At 44.4% G+C, this 20,536-nt stretch overlaps 2 protein-coding genes across 3 annotated transcripts; both read left to right on the top strand.

Annotated features, from left to right (window-relative positions):
- On the top strand, nucleotides 1-2,206 carry chchd1 (coiled-coil-helix-coiled-coil-helix domain containing 1). The gene is made up of 3 exons (XM_062463546.1): nucleotides 1-329; nucleotides 1,049-1,167; nucleotides 1,710-2,206. Exons 1-3 carry the CDS (start codon nucleotides 191-193, stop codon nucleotides 1,821-1,823), a joined length of 372 nt encoding a protein of 123 aa, XP_062319530.1. The 5' UTR covers nucleotides 1-190; the 3' UTR covers nucleotides 1,824-2,206.
- A 2,124-nt stretch (nucleotides 2,207-4,330) lies between these two features.
- On the top strand, nucleotides 4,331-19,016 carry si:ch211-51a6.2 (neurotrypsin). 2 transcript variants are annotated; one of them, XM_062463526.1, is made up of 14 exons: nucleotides 4,331-4,762; nucleotides 5,649-5,688; nucleotides 9,901-10,143; nucleotides 11,585-11,723; nucleotides 11,896-12,074; nucleotides 13,095-13,242; nucleotides 14,001-14,179; nucleotides 14,262-14,403; nucleotides 14,583-14,797; nucleotides 15,210-15,351; nucleotides 15,520-15,798; nucleotides 15,959-16,081; nucleotides 16,289-16,569; nucleotides 16,819-19,016. In XM_062463526.1, the coding sequence occupies exons 1-14, from the start codon at nucleotides 4,688-4,690 to the stop codon at nucleotides 17,136-17,138; spliced, it is 2,505 nt and encodes an 834-aa protein (XP_062319510.1). In that variant the 5' UTR covers nucleotides 4,331-4,687; the 3' UTR covers nucleotides 17,139-19,016. The 2 variants fall into 2 exon arrangements, with proteins under 2 accessions (XP_062319510.1, XP_062319509.1); XM_062463525.1 differs by having other exon boundaries at nucleotides 4,331-4,771.
- The last annotated feature ends 1,520 nt before the right edge of the window (nucleotides 19,017-20,536 follow it).

The raw sequence follows: 20,536 nt of genomic DNA, 5'->3' as shown, positions 1-20,536 counted from the left end.
CGTAAATACCAGCTCCACCGTTTTAGTCAAAGATGGCGGTCCCCATCCGTGTGTTGTGAAGTACTGTTTTAAATGTGTATACGGTTAATACAATTACAGGTATTTACGCTTACTTCGGGTTTTATTACAAAAAAGCCGTGGTTCACGAGGTCCAAGCTTTCTCTAGTTGTTTGTCATTCAAGGCGTCAAAATGTCCATGCAAGGTGCGACCGTGTTTCAGCAGAAGGTCAGTCGGATGTTGAGTAGACACCAGAAAAAGCCTGTGCTGAAACCTAACAAGCCGCTTGTTCTAAAAGATGAGGTCGCTAATCGGAAAATCAAAAAAGGAGGTAAAATATTCCATCTTCTATATGAAATAATCTGCAGAGCAAAGACTTTGTTGTAGACTCACAATCGCATCCGTTTTGGATAGCTAGGCTAGCTCTAGCACTGCTAGTAGCAGTAGGCTAAAGTACGTAACATGGGCTAGATGAGATGCCTTACTTTACTTGGCAGTCCACGTTAAATCACCGATTTATATGATACCCTTACTACTTAGTGCTGTTTAAAATAACGATTTGTTGAGGCCTGTTAAATTCCTACATTCTCCTGTCGCAACCATTTGGAAGGACAATCGCAAATAATCTAAGACTGATATGATTCTGGGTTGGGATTATGAATCATTTAAACTTTTCGAGTAATACCACACAGTAAGTATTTATAACGGGTGTTTGTTTTTTACAGAGAATCTGATCATATAATGTTTTGCCACCCTTGTAAACAACGGGTTATCCTGCCTTCTCGGTTGTGGCCCCTAGACTGGAACAAACATGATTGTCAGATCATCTCCCACCACTGAGACATTTAAGTCTCGTCTTATATATATTTTTATTCTATGGTGTTCGAGTCAGTTTAGGGACTATTGCGTAACTGTGTGTTTGCTTTATGTCTTTATATTTTATACATTGTGGTATGCCTTTTTTGATTGGTGCTCAACTTTGTACAGCACTTTGTTCAGCATTGGTTGTTCTTAAACATGCTTCATAAATAAATTGACTTTACTTGACAGAGGCCACATGTGTCACGGAAATGTCCGTCATGATGGCCTGCTGGAAACAGAACAACTTTGTGGATGCCCTCTGCCCAAATGAAACACAAGCTTTCTTCAAGTGTGTGGAGAAAGCCCAGGTATGTTCCCACAACAACTCCCACCTTCCAAGAAATCCATGCCTCAGGCTTATAGTCCATCCGTTCCTCCCCTACCCCTGTTTCCAACTGGGTCAGTACGGCTATGTCCTTCATTAAAACATTTTTTTTTGCGAGCAGACAAGGGAAAAGGTAATTAGACAGCCTGGGTAACATTCTTCCTGTCGTTTCTAGGGAGCGGCCATAACACAAACTCTCTCCTCACGCCGTTTCCTTCAGGGTCTTCCGTCCTGTTTTGCTTTTCTCTTCATTTTTCCACTCTTTGCTGTGGCTACAGCATCCGCTGAGGTCATCTTGTTTTTGAGCTAATTTCCTTTTCTCCCGAGCTTGGGTGCTCTACTGCCCACCATATGCTCCTACTGCAGGGTACTTTAGACATTTTCACAGCTGTAGCACTTTTCCAGCTTTCCTTCCGCCCCAATCACCTTTATCTCTTTACCGTTGTTACTCAAAATAGCCTTGTCTTTGTTCAAGAAGACCTTTATTTCACACTAACCTTGTTTCTTTCCAACTGTTTCCCCTAGGTTGCAATGAGAGCAAAAACGGAACAGAAGACCATCAGCCAGTCAGGACGTCTTCCCCCTAAACTAGCCACAATCCTCCTGAAGAAACACCCCAACAAAGACATTGAAATCTAAGAACACCCCCCCACCCCTCCCATCCAGAGACTATGACACTGAAAGCAGTGGGTAGGGTGCTGTTCCCGGCTTGTCCCTTGTGGTCAACTGAGGTCTTGGGTGTTCCGGTAAATACTCACACCTTGGGGATCCAGATTCAATCACTCAGACGAACATTGGCAATGCCAACTATGATTAATCAATGGGGGAATTAAGTGGATATACTGGACTGCAGATGCACTTTTTGTGATTGCCACTTTTAAGAGTATTTTGTTAGTGGTCATCAGTACAATAATACAATTAAAAAGATGCCTGTGCCAGTAACCCAGAGTCATCCCTACCCAAATGTAGCTTCTCTTGTCTGGCTTCATTATTTCAGTCGTTTTCATAAAGTGTTCAATGACTATTGTGTGTTTATCATATTGTCCTGCCTTCCCCAAAACTTAGGCCTATATGTGTTGTTACGTCATGGTTTGAAATGGAGAGCTTTTCCCAGTGTCCTGAATTAACTCCCTTAAAGTGATTTCCATTTATCTGATGCTAGTTTAGCACAGTGGTCCTAATGTCATTAGTGTCATAAGCATGATATTCGTTTTCATAACACAATTGAATTATATGTCATTTATTTCATGCATCCTCTCCGGGAGGTGTATCACCGGATAATCATTTCTGAGTTGAGTTCAGTGTACCGCACAAAAGCTTTTGGAAATATAGTTTGGTTCCACTCAGCCAGCAGTTAAGATCCAATTTCATGTCAGAAAGAACAGGGAATGCTATGGTTATTAGTGTTTGGTAAATAATACACTAATATAGTATATTTTATGACGTACGATAACGTTAGAAATCAGTGTTAAGATCTCATAGCGGACATTTTTATTCTGTTTGGTCTACTGTTCAGGAAATGGTTGTCTATGGTGTTTCCCACAACAAAACCTTCTGCTGGACTCTGGTATTTCAGAGTTAAGTATTATTCAGCCCCTCATTATAGCACAGAATGTAGCCTTTCCCCCATTTCCTCACCCCTCTTATCACTTCCTCTGAAAAGTCTACAAGTGCTATCCCAAAGCCACTAATGCTGACCTGAAAGTCTGTACAAAATAACTACTTATGGTGTAGTTACTACTTAATAACTACTCACTTGAAGGTGTCAGTTGGGGTGGATTACAATTATGTTCACTAATATAGTTAATACTGAAATGTATTTGTTTGCCCATTGGAAAAAGAGACTGGACCTCCATTTATCAACATTCTGACCTTGGCTTCCAGATATCCTCTATGTCTTGGCTGTGGTGTCAAAGTATTCAACACCATTTCTAACGGCTGACCCCTCACCTCTTCTGAAACCCAGCCATGCCTGGTCATGTCTGTAGGAACTCCAAATACATAAAAATGAGACTATATTTACTGTAGTCTGACACCACTAAAATAATTAGCCTCCCAGGGCTCAATAGCGCCTTTGAAGATTATATCAGGACCAGGGCCTTTCCGCTTTTGTTAAGAGCCCTTTGATGCCTTGTTAAAACGAGAATAGAACTTAAGAAAATACCCAGCTGTCAATAGGATATGTGAAAAAATTGTGTATCTTTGACATCTCAAAATTATTGCCATTCATTGGAACGTTGCAAACTCTCACATATGGCAGCATTTCTTTCTTTTTTTATCATCACAAAAGTCGTTTTATCCAGCTCAGGTTTATTTGTATGGCATAGCCAAAGTAAACAGTTTATCGGGTATTGTTATGTTGGAACTGTATCCATTTCCATCCATACATAAGATCACTGCCTTCAAACTGAATATCTTCCCTGTACCCTATCCTGATAGTGGCTCTAAGTTGCATTCCAAACGTAAAATATATATTTGCCTGCATGTAGGCTAAGCCAAGGTTATTGGCCATATGGCATTTTACCAATTGACCTTTTGACTTTCATAGCCTATGCAGGAGTTCGCCGCAGATAACAAATAAGAATGGTGACCACGCCCTTACCTTTGACATACACTGCACTCAATAATACCCTACCTGCTCCTTTAAAAATCGACTTTGCATATAGCTTGCCTAAAGCCAACATGTGGCTTCACTTGGCGTCAGACGCTCGTAACGCTTTTCCACTGCCTTATTTTCCGCCGCAGACAGCAGTTTGGAAGTAAAGTTCTCGCGAAACACATTTGAATTTACACCTTTGCTTCGTAACCATTCAGTCAGTCAACTCTTCACAATCATGCCATTGTAGGCTATGCCACTCCAAACACATTATTTGAGCTTTCATAGTGATACAATTTCAATAGTAATTTTAGGCTATGCCAATCAGTTTGCACATAAGAGGACAATGCGTAAATGCCACAAAAACATGCGCCTCGTGAAATCAGTGGCTAGTACAGTTTTTTAGTGTTTGGTGCTGTAAATGCAGTCTATATAGTCTCATATCTAGGCTTATCCTTGCCCTACAATTTTATCCCATCCTGTGCGCTTGAACTAGGTACGCCCCTCTCTGCCGGAGCAGCCCAGTGCGTGCGTATTTATTCCTGACAAATGCGCCGTTCGGAAACCGTGAGAGACGGTGGTGTCTTTCTCACTGGTGTCTGCTTTCACTGAGTCTACCTCTTGAGGTGTTCGTCATTTATAGACAGGAATCGGGATCCAGTGCGCATGCAGCCGGACCAACTTAAGCCAAATTGGTCGTGTGATTAAACATTTTAACTCATTTTTAAGAATATCGTTATTGTCCTCTTCAGCGCGTAAACTTTGTATGGTCATAGTGGGGTGAGCTCGCTGTGATTTGACAGTGGGCTGAGTCCCAAGCAAGCGAAGGCTGCTTTTTTTGCGGTCAATCAGAGGCAATAATGAGCGAAGTCAGTTAAGGAGCAGCGGGCAATGACACATTTTCAACATGGACAAGAAAGCCGTGAACGATTTATTCTTGCTGGCCATTGCATCGTGTTTACTGCTATCGGTTTTTGGAGAGGTAGGCAATGTGAGCGTTTGTGTCATGATCCTACGGGGGGGGGGATTTCTTGAATAGGCTACTCCGTAATGTTTCTGCTCTTATTTAATCGTGACAGAGTAGGGGTGAAATGTTTAACCTTTATTCAACATAGACTACAAACGTATGCTGGATTTATCAACATTATGTGAATTCACTGTTGCGTTGCTTAATTGCAGTGCAATGTTAACTGCAGTTGCTTGGCATCAAGTATATGTAGGCTACCCTAGGTGAAGAACAACATTTATGTCACAGATTGATCTGGCTTTAACGTGAAAACATTTTGGGGGGTCTATATTCATTAGGTTGTCGACTTAAGGCACTTCAGAAAGTTATAACCAATATCACATCATTGCAAGTGAAATAATCAGTTGAAGAAATTAATTTAACGCTGTCAAAATATCCTTCTCGAGTAGCGTATAGCCTCTCAATTTATGATGTCATTAATGGATAATCAAATAATAGCCTATAAACACTTTTTCTTGTGCACTCGGATGCAGTAAACTGAACTGCTTCAGATGTTGGTCATTACTGGGAGCTTATTCGATCTCTATGGCTTTGGACTTTTTTTTTTTTGATGTCGGTAAATTGCTCGCTGCTTTAGGCACTTCAGCACCAACGCCAGCTGCCCCTAATGCGCGTCTATAGGCAGACATGCAATTATTGAACCAGAGTTCAAGTGAGTTTTTATTGCAGATTGCTATCAAAGTACTACGGATCACTTCTAAAGTTGCTCTAGTGAATTACCACCCCTCGATAATTCCATTGATTGCTCCATTAATAACCAGTGCCAAGCATCCATTGAGGCTTAGTCATTAAGGACGGATAGAGCAACCAGTTCTTATAGATTTCATAATTTGTCTTCCAGGTCTCCCAAGATGGCTACTTAAATACTCTTCAAAGTGCAGGTACGAAAAAAATCAATTGACTTCTTTCTGCTCATTTTACTATGTTACATTCCTATTTGTTAACAAAACTTGGGATTTTCATTCTGATTACAGAAGGGCACCGCATTAATAGATTTTCATTAAGAATTTCTACTATACCAATCACTTTAAAACACCCCTATGCACAAGTCTTCTCCTTAGGGAAAGCATCACATCAAAGATAATCAGATTATATTTTTGATTCAGGTCACTTGAAGGATAAATCTGATAAAGTAGATTTCTCTCTCTCTTTCTCTCTCCATTCATTCTCTCTCTCCTACACTCCCTCTCCTGTCATATTTTCTCTCCTTCACTCCCTTTTTTTGGCCAAGTTTGGGAATGAATGTCAATCTTTTCTTTGGTCCAAAAACACATTTTCCCCAGCCAAAGGCCGCTATGTTATGGGCTGGCATTCAAAAGGCCCAACAGCTTTGAACAAGCTGCTTTAGGCTAGAAAAATAACAAGATTTATCTTCCTATACTGCTCTGCTCTGGAATTCATGCGGCTTTGGCCGCTGCAGCAGACAGAGAAACCTAATAGCAGGAATCCCACAGCGTCCTGGATGGTTACAAATATGACATTCCACACGTCTCCTTAGCTTGTAATATCATACCAACACAAAGCACATACATCATGTACTTTATATATGGAAATATCTGCCGGGGGTATGCTCACAGACACAACATTATCTCACCTCCCGTTTTTAGGTTTGGGGGCCCTTCACCTCGTCTCCATGCCTCGACAGAGGAAGGTCTTCGAGCTCCACTGGGCAGGATGTTAAGCCTTGGAGCACCATGTGCTCTGCAGGCTCTGAGCGTTCATGCTCAGGCAGCTTGAGATTCCTTCTAGATCGTCTCATGCTCGGGCTTTCACTTATGCAAATGAAATGGGTCTTTATTTAGACAATGCAATGCTTTTACAGGCTCTGAGGGACACGACTGTGGTTGACTCCCACTCCCTAGATGTACTGGTCTGGTCTTTGTCTCAAAATGGAGTTTGTCCATAGTGAAGTTTGTTATTGTTGTGCAGAAAGGGACTTTTTACATTGATGGAGTCTTGGTCATGAATCAAGAACTCAAAGCTTTTTATTATACAATGTGGACAAAACAAAAAAGCAACACAGTGGAATATTCTTCTTACTCTTAAACCGTTTGACTGTTAATCGCATTCCTATTACAAGCAATAACCGACATGTATGCTTTTCTTTCGCTTAGGAACCAGACACTGAGGGTTTGCATGTGTAAATGTGTGTGTGCATGGATGCATGCGTGTGTTTGCGTGAGGAAGAGAGAGTGGCTGCATGTTGTTCAAGGTCCGACCGGTCTGGCATGTTCCTCAGAACATGGTCCGTAACCTTTCCTCTGAAACTCCAATGACCTTTCTGCCTCTGGCTTCATCTCGCTGTGTGAACTATATCAAATATTAATCACCAGTGAGAGGGCCAGGGGCATCGGAAATGAATTACTGTAGGTGAAAATCCGTGTATAGGGCATGCAAGTTGAAAGTAAACAAACACAGCGTAAGTGATGACTCAGAAGCCTCTAGTTCAGTTTGGTACCCCAAAAATATAAGCACGTCTCACCGTTTGTCAGACACATGTTTTTACTCAATGCCCCTAGGGAGTGCTGTAGCATAATACAGTTGAATAATGTAAAAGACATTATTGAAATGTGAGCGAATGCCTATTAGTTTAAAAGGAAATGGACAGACGGGCGTCTGAGGCGGTAGAAGGCGTTTGGCTCACGCTGTTGTTTGATGAGTCATGCAGGCTGGGAGTCGAGACAAGAACCTGCCAATCACAGCCTCAACGATGTAACATCAAAGGAAGAGCTGACCGTACCTGGGGGAGGGGGGGGGGGGGGTCCCTGACACTCGCTGACCCACAAAAAGCTTTTGACCGTGTTTGTAAAGGTTTCTAACTCGAGCTCTGGACAGATGACCGGACGATCAGGCTGTTTCCAAACCAGCTCTTAACACTTAATTCTATTGAACGAAAAGCAATAGGATGCAAGGTTTTCTCTGGCATTAATCTGGGCATAGCTGCTCGAGTCTTAAATCTCTTAGCTGGTGTGAAAGCAGTGAGCCAGTCCCTCAAGCAAACACAGATGGAGGGTCAGAGCGCGAGCAGGATGGGTGTGGATTTGCGAGCGATCCCTCACAGGTGTGAATGTTTACCCACTTGCGGCGTCACCTCCGAGGACGCGAGGCTGCTTAATCCACCGCTGTACAAAAGCGTGCGTCTGTGTGTGTGTGTGTGTGAGGGAGTGCGCCTGTGTGTGTGTGCGTGTACATGCACTCATGCACTTTCTTTACAAGAGGGTGTCTGTCCTGGCTGGACCCGTGGGCTCATATCTCCTTCCCTCCACTTGCCTCAGGGTTTAGCACCTGGCTTCCAGAGTGTTGTTAGCACGTCTCACTCCCCCTCACCATCTCTTCTACGTCCCCACACCCCTCTCGCCATAGCAGGCATAATATCACTTACCGACATGAGAGACTCAATGTCGTCCCTCTGAGAAATATTGATAAGTTTGCGTGAGTACACCGAACGCTAATCATTAGTCTTGTGTTGGCACATTAAGATTGGTAACATTGTGTGGAACCATAATATTTATTCTTTTCCTACCGACACATTCCTAAGTGTATGTGTTGGTTATGTGTTTTATAGACAAGGTTTGGTGTTAACTCTGCCTGGTAGCTATTAGAGGTCGGCCTCTACATGAAACCCACAGACCCTCCCCCTCTTTAAAACACAATCTGCACACCAGATTAATGTGTCTTAAATGTACCCCTTCCCCCCCTCCACACACACACACACAATTCATGAGGTATCGGTACAACTACATTAGTACAACTCCATCCTTTCCACAGCTGTCAGCATCTGTCACTTTACCCGTCACAAGTGTACCTTGAATGCTAGTCACTGCACTGGACTTTGCACATTCACATAGAAGTTGGATACCTATTTTATATAGGATTTAAGTTCATTTAGGAGATATTATTAAGAATGTTAGCTCACATATTCATTCAAGAAGGAATTAAGATTCAGAACCCTGTGGGTCATAGGTTAGACTACTAGCAAACAGTCGAGAAGAGCTGGACCAAGAATGACAGTGTGCCTGTACTTGTACGAATTGCAAATGAACTTAAAACTTGTTCCATTGTTGCCAGGGGGATGTTTTATTCAGCATATAAGACGTATTTCCTTCAGAGTTCTGACATCTTCTCTCATACTCTACTCACGTCCTCGCCAAGACACTTACCAAATGAAAGAGGCATGTATAAATCCAGTTAAAAGCATCTGAAAAAGACAGGATCTTTCTGATGCAAGTTGTCACTCCCTTATGATTCAATGAGCACAGCATGTTCTTATGGTAAATTCATGTGACTGTCAAGAATGAGTAGTGTGAATCAAAAGCCTCTTTTGGTTGATTTCTTTTTTTTCTCTATGTTTTGGGCATTTGACATGTCCTTTTGAGAGATGAGGATAGGTTTCAATATTTCATTTAATTTTGAAAGGAGACAATGCAAAATTAATTCTACTTGTTTCAATGGTGATTGCTGTGCTGTTAAAATGCAAAAAGTTAGTATTTCAACAGATATGCACTCACAGACACATGTACGTACATACACACATTCTCTCTCTCTCGCGCTCTCTCTCTCTCTCTCTCTCTCTCTCTCTCTCTCTCTCTCTCTCTCTCTCTCTCTCTCTCTCTCTCTCTCTCTCTCTCTCTCTCTCTCTCTCTCTCTCTCTCTCTCTCTCTCTCTCTCTCTCTCTCTCTCTCTCTCTGTCTGTCTGTCTCCACATTGTGTTGAGGTAGTGTGCCACGCTCTGTGACTCAGCAAAGTAGACCAACGCGTATACTCCTACCCAGGATTCTGCACTGCAGCACAGTGCTGTCTGTTTGACCAGCCAGGTGGCACAATGCATCTAACTCTTTCACATCCCTTCCCCTCGTTGCCTCTCTCTCTCCCCCTTTCCTCCCTCCTATGAGTACCGGGGGAGAGAGAGAGAAAAATTGACAGGGTAGGAGGTCTAAAGGGTTATTATAACACTACCCTGCAACTTCATAGTGAAAGAAAACGTTAATTGTTGTGACACTTCTGTTACTAGAAGCTGTATATGGATAGCCAACACCAACAGCACAACAGTTCCATAAGATCACAGCCTTACTCAGGTTTGTTTATATTTCCAGCCCCACTCTCCTGTTCAGAGGGCTTCACAGAACTGGGCTACTACAATGGTTCTGTGTCCCAGACCGACTCGGGCTCGCTCTGTCTTAAGTGGACCGAGTTTCCAGACTACATCCTCCAGTACCCGGGCCGGGGGCTGGGGGACCACAGCTACTGCAGGAACCCAGACAGAGAGTCCAACCCCTGGTGCTTCTTCAGACAGAGCTCTGGAGCCATCGGCTGGGCCCACTGTGACTGCCACCAGGGTGAGTTCTATGTGGTAGGCACTGTCACTGCTAACTTTGAACCCTTAGTGCACATTATATTTGTGTATTGACTTGTATTATTCCTATAAGTCCCTATTATACTATGAAAACCCTTTATAACTATTTTTTTTTTTGTGAAATGAAATAAATGCTCAACGATACTCTCCAAGACAAATCACATTTCAGTTAATCTTTCTTTATGAACTAGGCCTTCACAGGCAGGCCTAGATCTTGTTGTCTTTTGTTAGCTACAAATCCTATCAAACCTAATGGAACATTATCCTGGGGGGATTTTCCTGTTGTTTACACCAAGCTATTCAAACAATAGGTTACTATGCGGTCACAATAGCTATGTGTGTTTCATTGAATTCTTGAGAACAACACTTATCTCATTTTTTTAAAAGTAATTCTATCCGGTAAATCAAGAGCTGTGAAAATGTATGGTAACCTAAAGTGCTTTCAGGTGCAGTGTTTTGCCATCGAGGGGGTCCTCCACACAAGCTTACTAGAGTTTCTCCTCACAGTATGGATTTCTGTCTCTGGCAGGACGTATCCATGTCTCTGTGTTTAATGCTCTTTAAATACATGTGTGTGTGTGTCTATCCTGCCATGTGTCTGTCTGTCTGTCTCTGTGCTTGTCTGTCTGTCTGTGCCTGGCTTTGTGCTCGGCTGGCTCATATGGCTGTCGGGTGTGCTCTCTGTCTGTCTGCCCCTCAATATAGCCTGGCCGCATGTCTGTCAAACGTTCAGGCCCTCCCCCTGTGTTTTCCGTCCTATCCATTAGGCTGCTGACATTGTGATCCCGCCTCCTCAGGGACTCTGTAACTGTCTGTCCATTAGCCAACCTCCTGGCTTTGTAGTGACCTGTCAGCACCTGGTGTGTGTGTGTGTGTGTTACAACGTCCGTGGGTGTGTTTGTAAGTGGCAGCCCTGAGGCAATACAACGATGTTGAAATGTGTTGAGCTGCATCTGTGTTTGCGTGTGATTATCTGTCTGCCACTGTTTACATCCAAGCTTTCTCTTTCAAATGGGTTACTTTTACCTGTGTGTGTGTTTGCTTGTTTGAATGTGTTTTTGCATGTATGTCTAGTGCCGTGGGTTCATCTTACCTACTTGTCAGATATGAAGTATGAAATATTTAGTCAAGTGTTGACACCAGTGAGACACCAAGCCCACTAATCAAGGCCAGTCTGTGCAATTATCCAGGATAATCATAGGCTATGATTGCCTAGACTGGCAGCATGGTAGGCTGTTGATTTTTTTGTTAAAATGTTAACTCACAGTCTCCTGTCAGTTTCTGATGGCTGGGAGAGACAGTTCAATCCTGTCTAGACTGTCTTTTTACACATTTTGGGACTGGGCTCAATACTGCCTCTCTTCTCCTCTCTTCTATTCACCTCTCCACTTTCTCTTCCTTCTCTTCCTCCTCCTCCTCTCCAGGTGCAGCCAGGTTAATAGGTGGCTCGTCTGTTAAGAGTGGCCGTCTGGAGGTTTACCTAAATGGCCAGTGGGGGGCAGTGTGTGACACGCACTGGACAGACCGCGACGCAAGTGTCATCTGCAAACAGCTTGGCTTTGGGTGAGCCTTATTGCCTCCATCGTAATCGTATATGTGTGTACATGACGGCATGATGCATTTATGTGTGAGCCGTGACAGTTTTGCAACTGTCGAAATTGTTGGGGAAAAAAGCATACCTGGAAGTTTGGAAACTGTCGGCCTGACTGTCCTGTTTTCCGTCTTTCGTCCTCAGAGAGATCGGCACGGCTCTCCAGCACTCTTACTTTGGGCCTGGTTCCGGACTCTTCCACTACGAGCGCCTCGGCTGTCGTGGCAACGAAAACACTCTTCTAGAGTGCAGGAGTAGGAAGTTTGTCACTAGTGACTGCAACCATGGCAACGAGGCGGGGGTGGTGTGCGCTGTACCTGAGGGTAAGAGAGTGTGAGAAAGTAGAACAGCCGTGGGCGGTGTAAAGATCTCCTAGTACATGTGCAACAACAAATTTAACTGCGAGGATATGTACTTGATCCTATCTGTATATAGTTAATAGTATTGGACATGTAGAAGGAGGTGAAATGGGAAACAAATCTTCCCAATTGTCACGTTCATCATGTCAACACATACACACTTGCACTGCCATGCACACACCTTCCACAGCTTTTAGAGCGCTGCGCTCTGACCTCGCATGCATACTCTCATGGCTCCTACCACACATGCGTCAAGCCATCCCCAAAAGGGCAGCAGAAATGTTATCCGATTGCGTATGAGAGATTAGTGCTGTTTTTGTTTGCGTGTACAAAGAATGTACGCCTGAGAAAGGCTTTACTTGAGGCACGTGCGTGCTGTGTCTGTGTGGTTATATATGTGAATGTGTGTGGATTTGAGTACGTGCGTGAGGGCAACGTGGTGTGAGAGCCTGGTAGAACGGGCTTACTGTAGGGTAGGTATATTTAGCATAGCTGAAGTGAATTATTTAGTCTGGAACATTAGGAGGGAGAGAGCTATCTGAGAGCCCCGAGGCCCTACCAGGGGGCAAGACAGGGGTCCTGGGGGGGCACACACACACACACATATACACACGCAACATACAGAGACACACATCCTATCACCTCCCCTGCAACGTGTTTTGCCTGGGCTCTTTGCATACTCAACTCGGATAACAGATCCCCCTCGCTCTTTTCCCGCATCTCTGACATAGCTGGGGTAGTTTCCAGTGACTCTGCGCAGCTTTGAACCAGACACAGCTGGGGTTAGGGGTCACCACGCTTGCCTTAGGTTGCTTGAATTTTTGTTGCTTTATTTATCATCATGCTATGTTGTGAGGTTATTTAAATGTGCATTCGTAGAGGCAATATGTGGCAACTGAGACGAACATTTGCTGCCATGAGGGCATAACATAAGCACTCAGAGTCACCTGCCCAGTAACTGTCAGTGTCTGCTGTCTTCATCAGGCAACGGCGCCCCCCTGAGGTTGGTGGGCGGACTGGAGGAGTTTGAGGGCCGTGTGGAGGTGTACCATGACGGTAGGTGGGGGACCATCTGTGATGACCAATGGGATGACGTCAATGCAGAGGTGGTGTGTCGGCAGCTGGGGTTGGGGTAAGCCTTGATACAAAATGTCAATATTAAAATATAATTTAACCTACTGACCAAACTAGGAAATAAAACTAGTCATGGTCATGTGATTAGGATACTCTTATTATCTAATGATTTCATTTGGACCTGAGTCTCAATCTTTATCCAAAGATTCATTGTGACTGTGTACAAACAACACAGGGTTGCCAGAATTGTGTACTCGACCCTCCTTGTGGGCTACTCTTCCAAGGTAGAATGCACTCTGGCTAGAATAGACTTCATTTACACAGTGACATTCTCACTGAGTGAACTGTATTAATAATATAGATGGATGGAAGGCATGAATATTTGATCAGTGTTTGGGGTGGTCGCTTTGGGAGGGAAGAGGAAGCAGCTGATTCGAATCGTTCTGATGTCATCCTACTGTGGTAGCAGGTTGCCAGGCTTCTCAGGAAGATAAAGATTGTAATCCACAGGGAAGTTCTAGCAGTTCAGAGATACACACACTCACACAAAAACAAACACACACTCACTTCATCTCTCTGTTTCTCTCTCGCTATCTGTGTAAACACACACTCTCACACACTTTCATGAATCATTGATGTCCCCATTACACTGACTATTTTGAGCTGGGGAGCGTTCAAGCAGATATACGACATGTTTTAGGGAAGTGTCCATTTTGATGTGAGATCACAGCATCATGTACGATATCAACAGATTCATGAATACTGTTTATGGAATTGTGTGTTTTTAGTGTATGGGTGTGTGTGTCCACTGTCCAGAGGGGTGCCAAAGGCGTGGACATGGGCTCACTTTGGCCAGGGCTCTGGGCCTATATTCCTGGATGGGGTGCAATGTACAGGCAATGAGCTGTCCCTGGAGGAATGTCCCCACAACAACTGGGAACAACACAACTGTGACCACATGGAGGATGCTGGTGTGTCCTGCAACCCCTACACAGGTGAGGCTGGAACACGACACACACAGGGCCAGTATGACACACACACACATACTCACACACTGACCCAGACATCGCATTTTAGACGGTGTGGTTCGCCTGGTGGGGGCCGACAGCCCCTGGGAAGGTCGTTTGGAGGTGTACCATTCTGGGGACTGGGGCACGGTGTGTGACGACAACTGGACAGAAACCAACGCTCAGGTGGTGTGTCGACAGCTCGGCTTCAGGTGGGGCTAGAGAACGTCAGCTCACTTTACAGTCACACACAAACCCCGCCACAACCCTGGTTAACAGTGAGTTCCAATAAACACAGTTGTAAAAAGGCAGGACTGCAGGACTCCCTGCACCAAGGAGAAAGTGTACTACTGTTGTGAAATGAGTAGTGATGTCATGTCTCGTCCATCAGAGGGCGGGCGGAGGTGGCCCCGGACGGGGTGTACGGGGAGGGCGCAGGGATGATCCTACTGGACGAGGTGCAGTGTAAGGGCACAGAGGGGACCCTGCTGGCCTGCAGCCACGCTGAGTGGGGGCGCCATGACTGCTCCCACAGCGAGGACGTCGGGGTGCGCTGCGAGAGGGGGGGGGAGACCAACGAGATACGAGGGCCGCCCCCGTCTACAGGTTGGTACGGCCCACTGCTCGCTCCCCTTTCGGACATCCCGATGACACGTTCCATAGATGAATTTTCAAAGCCACATGCAAAAGTGTATATAACACGTGTGGCAACGACATATCTCAATTACAACATTAGAAGACATTTTCAATTAGATTAGTAAAGTGCAGTGTAGATCAACATACAGTACCTACAGTGTTACAACAGGTGCAATAGCAAAAACCCTACCCTTGGTAGAGTTAGGGTTGAAGGGGATCATTTGAATCATCTTTCCCATGAAGTTATTAACAAACTTAACCCACCTCAAAAACTGTCTTTTGGAATTTTTACATCCTATTAAACTTGACACTGACACATTTTGGGAAAAAATATATTTCCCATTGTTCCTGAAGGGTTGTGTTTGTTATTGTGCATGCCCAGGTCCTCTGGTGCGCCTGGTAGCGGGCGAGAGCAGGAAGGAGGGCAGAGTGGAGGTGTTCCTGAACGGCCAGTGGGGGAGCGTCTGTGATGACGGCTGGAATGACATCAACGCCGCCGTGGTGTGCAGACAGCTGGGCTTTATGTAAATATAGACACACACACACACTCCCTCTTGTCAATAAGCATACCTCCTATCGTATGTCACAGCCAAACCACCATCTTTACGGGGCGTCATGTCTGGGGCTTTGAGCGAGTCAGTGTTGTGTCTGATATCGGCTCCTCAATGGTCCCAATGATGTCTGTTCCTCAGTGGTGTATCCAAGGCACGCTCCATGGCTTATTTCGGAGAGGGCCGGGGGCCAATCCACCTGGATAATGTGAGGTGCTCTGGGGCTGAGATGTCCCTGGGAGAGTGTCCTGCGGAGGGACAGGACGCCCACGACTGCAGGCACAGCGAGGACGCGGGGGTCATCTGCGACTATGTCCCTGAGACGGTGGGCGACGGCGCCATCGTCACACAGACCTGCGGCCTGAGGCCCAACACACAGCGACGGAGGAGGAGAATCATAGGGGGGGACAAGTCCCTCAGGTAAGACATACCGGATGACAAAAACACACACACAGAGAGAGATGAGCCAACACTAAGATACACACACACACACAACCCTGAACGTTGTCAGTTGACATCATATGGTACATCACTTCTAAAACGATCCTCCTTCCTCTCCTGTGTGCGTCGACCCTGTTAGGGGAGACTGGCCGTGGCAGGTGTCTCTGTGGCTCAAGTCCCAGTCGAAAGGGAACCATCCGTTGTGCGGTGCCACCCTCATTAACTCCTGCTGGGTTCTCACAGCTGCTCACTGCTTCAAGAGGTGGGAGAGGGGAACACCTAGTGTTTCATGACAGAACTGCATCCATCAAGATGAAAACGTCTTGAAAACCGTTGTAGAAAATTTGATTTGATTGGTTATGCGGTGCATATTTATTCATTTTGGGAGTATTCTGTTCAGATGGACTACTTCCTCTGTCCTTTAATTCCTGTATTTGCTTTCTTTATCCTCCACCTTTTCCCCCACCAGGTTTGGCCATGACCCCTCGCGCTACGTGTTGCGCTTGGGGGACTACCACACGGAGGAGCGCGATGACTTTGAACGTAGCCTGTCCCCGGAGCGCATCGTCATTCATAGGAAATACCACAGCAAGGGCTGGGAGTATGATATAGCCCTGCTGCGCCTGAGAGGCACTGAAGGCAACTGTGTGTCATTCAACCCACACACCAATGCAGCCTGCCTGCCGGCATCAGGAAACAAGTGGGGCAAGAGGCCGGCTGCCTGCATTATCACCGGGTGGGGCATCACAGGTACTAGTAACTCTGTTGGCACAGCCCTGGAGGAATTATTGAATTTATGCACATTCATTTGGATTCTTTCACGCTTTCACGTTTTTATCTGCAAAGAATGTACTGATATTTCAACCTGTTTTAGATTCTACTCATCTCTCTTGTGTATCTTTCTTATTGCACCCCCACCCGCCCCCAAGCCACACACAAACACCCCCCTCTTTATTTACCTCTGTCAATACCTCAGCCTCTCTTTCTCGTCTCTTTTAGATTCAGAATACTCTCGTACCCTGCTGCAGGCCTGGGTTCCTCTGCTGCCATCTTGGAAGTGCAAGAAGCGCTACGGAGAGCGCTTCACCAGCCGCATGCTGTGCGCCGGCAGCCTGTCAGACCGCCGACGTGTGGACAGTTGCCAGGGCGACAGTGGGGGTCCGCTGGTCTGCCAGGGAGAGGGGGGCCGCTGGGTCCTAACGGGGGTAATCTCCTGGGGTCACGGCTGTGGTGACCCCTCGTTTCCAGGGGTGTACACGAGGGTCAGCAGGTTCACACGATGGATAGAGCAGGTCACCAACAACCCCAGCAAGAACTGACGTTGCCATTGGATAATCAGTGTTGTCGAGGATGGGAGGAAAGGGGGAGGGCATCCCGGTATCTGTTACTGGACCTTATCCCAAAGTTGCACATCCAACTGAGCTCTCATGTTCAGTTGTTTCTTTTATTTGCCCTCACTTGGGGAAGCTTGTACTGTATATGGTGTTGTTCATGTTCTCAATAGAGGGAGTTTTCCACTGCATTTGAGCCACCAAAGTTTCAAATGTAAGAGGCCTAATGGAAATAAGGAAATAATGACTGTATATGAATGACATTGCACTAGAATGCATGCCATTTGATTACACTTGAACACGGCTGCACTGTAACTAAAGACAGTATTTTTGCGCAGGCCAAAGCCAATGAATGGTTTCAATTGGGAGATTATTATGAGTTGATGTCTTTAAGAGTCAAGTGGAGTGCTGTTGGGTACAAGATTGTATATGGACAGTGAATACAGACATGTTGCTTATATTGTATTGTTTCAGGAACATTCCAGGTGTGCATGCTTAGTATGCGTGACTTGCAATTGAAACCAAAAATCAAGCTGTTCTTGGTACAACACCACTGTCTTGGATGTAAAGCGTGGCCTAGTAGGCTATATGCACAACCATGTGGCTTACAATACTTATAAGGTATGTGTGTCTGTCTACTGGTTACCAGTTTTTCCTTTCAGTATTACAAGAAATCGGTGTGTGTGTGGACATTTGTGTGTATCCTGTCAGCTTCCCTGTCATAAGATCTAAATCACCTGATAGTAGAATCAGGGCTCTGAAGTTCGCAAGTTTGGCGTGAGATTACCATACTTGTCAACGTTTGGGTACAGAAATTCCGGCGATGAGGATGGGGGATGTTTCTGATTTGCTGGTAGGTGGAATTTAACTCTGTTTAACTCGAGACAACTATCAACTCGGCAGAAATCTTCCCTCAGTATGTCTGTGCCTCGTCCATTAATTGTATATGGCGGGACAAGTTATCCCTTCTTAGTGTGAGAAATGGTTGAATTGCGTGAGATATACAAGGTGTTGCGTGAGAAATGGTTGAAATGAGTCTCATGGCAAATGTGTGAGACTTGAGAGCCCTGAGGAATGAATCGTTTACTTATCATTTGCAATGCAATTACCAGTGGTTAATGCAATCTTCTTATCATTCTTGTTTAACCTACAGATTTACTAAGCTCTACATTTCAATAGAAACCTTTGCTTATAGTTTCACCTGATCACATTCCACGAGGGGATTTGAAACTTGAACATGTTATGACGACCAGACCTGTGCCTGTTCTAGATAGTTAATTCATAGGTCCGTGGCATCAGACTGCATTACGCAAAACACTGATTCCAAAACCTGACTTTGGACAATTCAGGTCAGTGCTCACCTTTACATAAAATGATTGGCTAACATGATAACACCTGTTTATGGAATGTTTTCTTTACATTAATTCAAAATGTATTGTTTGACAGATTGTCTTAGAGCTTTTAATGACATTTTGTCAAAAACAATGCTTTGTGTTAAGTCTCACATGACAGTTGCTTCGTCACACAATATTTGTACAAAAAATAAGGATGTGATCCGAGAACGCCCTAAAGATCCGGGTGGCATTGTTCAAGATTATAATAGTTTTCTGTTTATTTAAAATGAAGTGTTTTAGACGTGGTCTTAATGAGTGAGATTAAGCTATTTTCAATTGTGCCATACTAACCTATTAAGAAAGACAGATGTAAGTAAGATGGAATTCTCTTTTTGACTGAAAGGGTTTTAATCAGTTTCCAGAATACTAATCCATACATACAGTATCTCACCACATACTCTTGCACTGTAAGTATATGATGTATATAACTGAAATTGTTTTTATGAGTGGTGCCATAAAATATCAACATTGATGTTTCTCAGTCTAATATTGTGTGGAGTAAAGTATCCCTTTCCCTGCTTGAGACATACAGTACCCATAAGAGACCTTCATGTCAAAGGGCTATTTTCCTACAGCCCTCTCTCCTCATGGACATCTTGGCATTGATAGAGTGCTACTGGAGCTTTGAAAAATGGAAAATGATGTCATGCTTTTATGAGGATTATCCTAACATTACATTATGACCTGCACCCCCACTGCAGTAGGTCACTGAGTGCTTCAGGCACAATACATTACATTTATTAAATATTTCAATTTTAGTTTTGTATACATGTCTTGAAAAACAACCACATTTGTTAAGAAGCTGTGGCATATTGTCATTCAGCAGTCTTACAAGCACAACATAGTTTGACCTTTATCATTTATTGTTTAATGTAAGTAGTGAAAATGTGTTTCTTTAAAGACATTGGCTTCTTCTCTTGATGGCAAAAAGCATAATTGAGTTAATTGTCAAGTCGGTTCCGGTATCTGATTTGAGGCCAGCACAAAAACAAACTATCAATTGGTACAGACAGCTACCAGGAGAAAATCAAATCAATGATGATGATGAATTGTACAGGCTCAACCACTGTCTTAAGCCTTTTGACAAGATCCTCAATCTTGTGTAAAAACAACTTCTGGCAACTTCTGAGACCTTATTGTGGTGCATTTAACTCCAGATGGTTGTTACCTCTTGTGCCCTCATCCACTCTTCAAAGATTTGATTAAATTGTTGAAAACAAGAGGAGCTCGGTCAAAATACTTCCATCCACTTTGGCACATGTAATGATAAGAATGTTAGGATAATTTCTTTATCAAGTAATGCACAGAGTCGTTGGATTCAAAGAAAGTACAATAGTTTAATGCTTGCCAGCAAGGAGACAAAGTCTGATCGCAATACAAAGTTTGTCTAGCTCCCCAGTCTTCAGGTAAGACCATTTATTGGTGAGAAGTCCCCTCCTCAGCATATCAGCTGTCAATATGATCGATCCCAGAGACAGAGTGCGCGTGCACGTGGAAACTTACAGAGTTCTCTGACCCTAGGCTTGACCATATAATTCATTCAACACAGATAAGGTTTATTGCACCTCTAGTATGATAATGGTCAACCTAGGTCAGTTTGTTTACGTACGCCTAGTGTCATCTATAGGTCATGTGGGGAGAGGGTTCTCTGCTGGCAAGGAATGCTAGCACCAGTATTTTCAGAATATAATGTTCCATTCTAAATTTCTCCGACAAAGAATTACAACTCTTTCCAGTGACACTTATTGCTGCCCTTAGGGTCTTTGCAAAAAAATATTGTTTGGGCTACAGTCTATGGATAATAATTGACAGCTTTACAACTTAGTCTAATGTGTTCTGAATATTTGGAAGGTAGCCGACACATAGTCGGAGGGGAGTCAGGTGTCTGAGCGGTGAGGGAATCGGGCTAGTAATCCGATGTTGCCAGTTCGATTCCCGGTCATGCCAACTGACGTTGTGTCCTTGGGCAAGGCACCTCACCCTACTTGCCTC

The sequence above is a fragment of the Osmerus eperlanus genome, chromosome 6, assembly GCF_963692335.1.
Source record: "Osmerus eperlanus chromosome 6, fOsmEpe2.1, whole genome shotgun sequence".
NCBI classification, from domain to species: domain Eukaryota; kingdom Metazoa; phylum Chordata; class Actinopteri; order Osmeriformes; family Osmeridae; genus Osmerus; species Osmerus eperlanus.
This window is presented reverse-complemented; position numbering and strand designations above follow the sequence as displayed.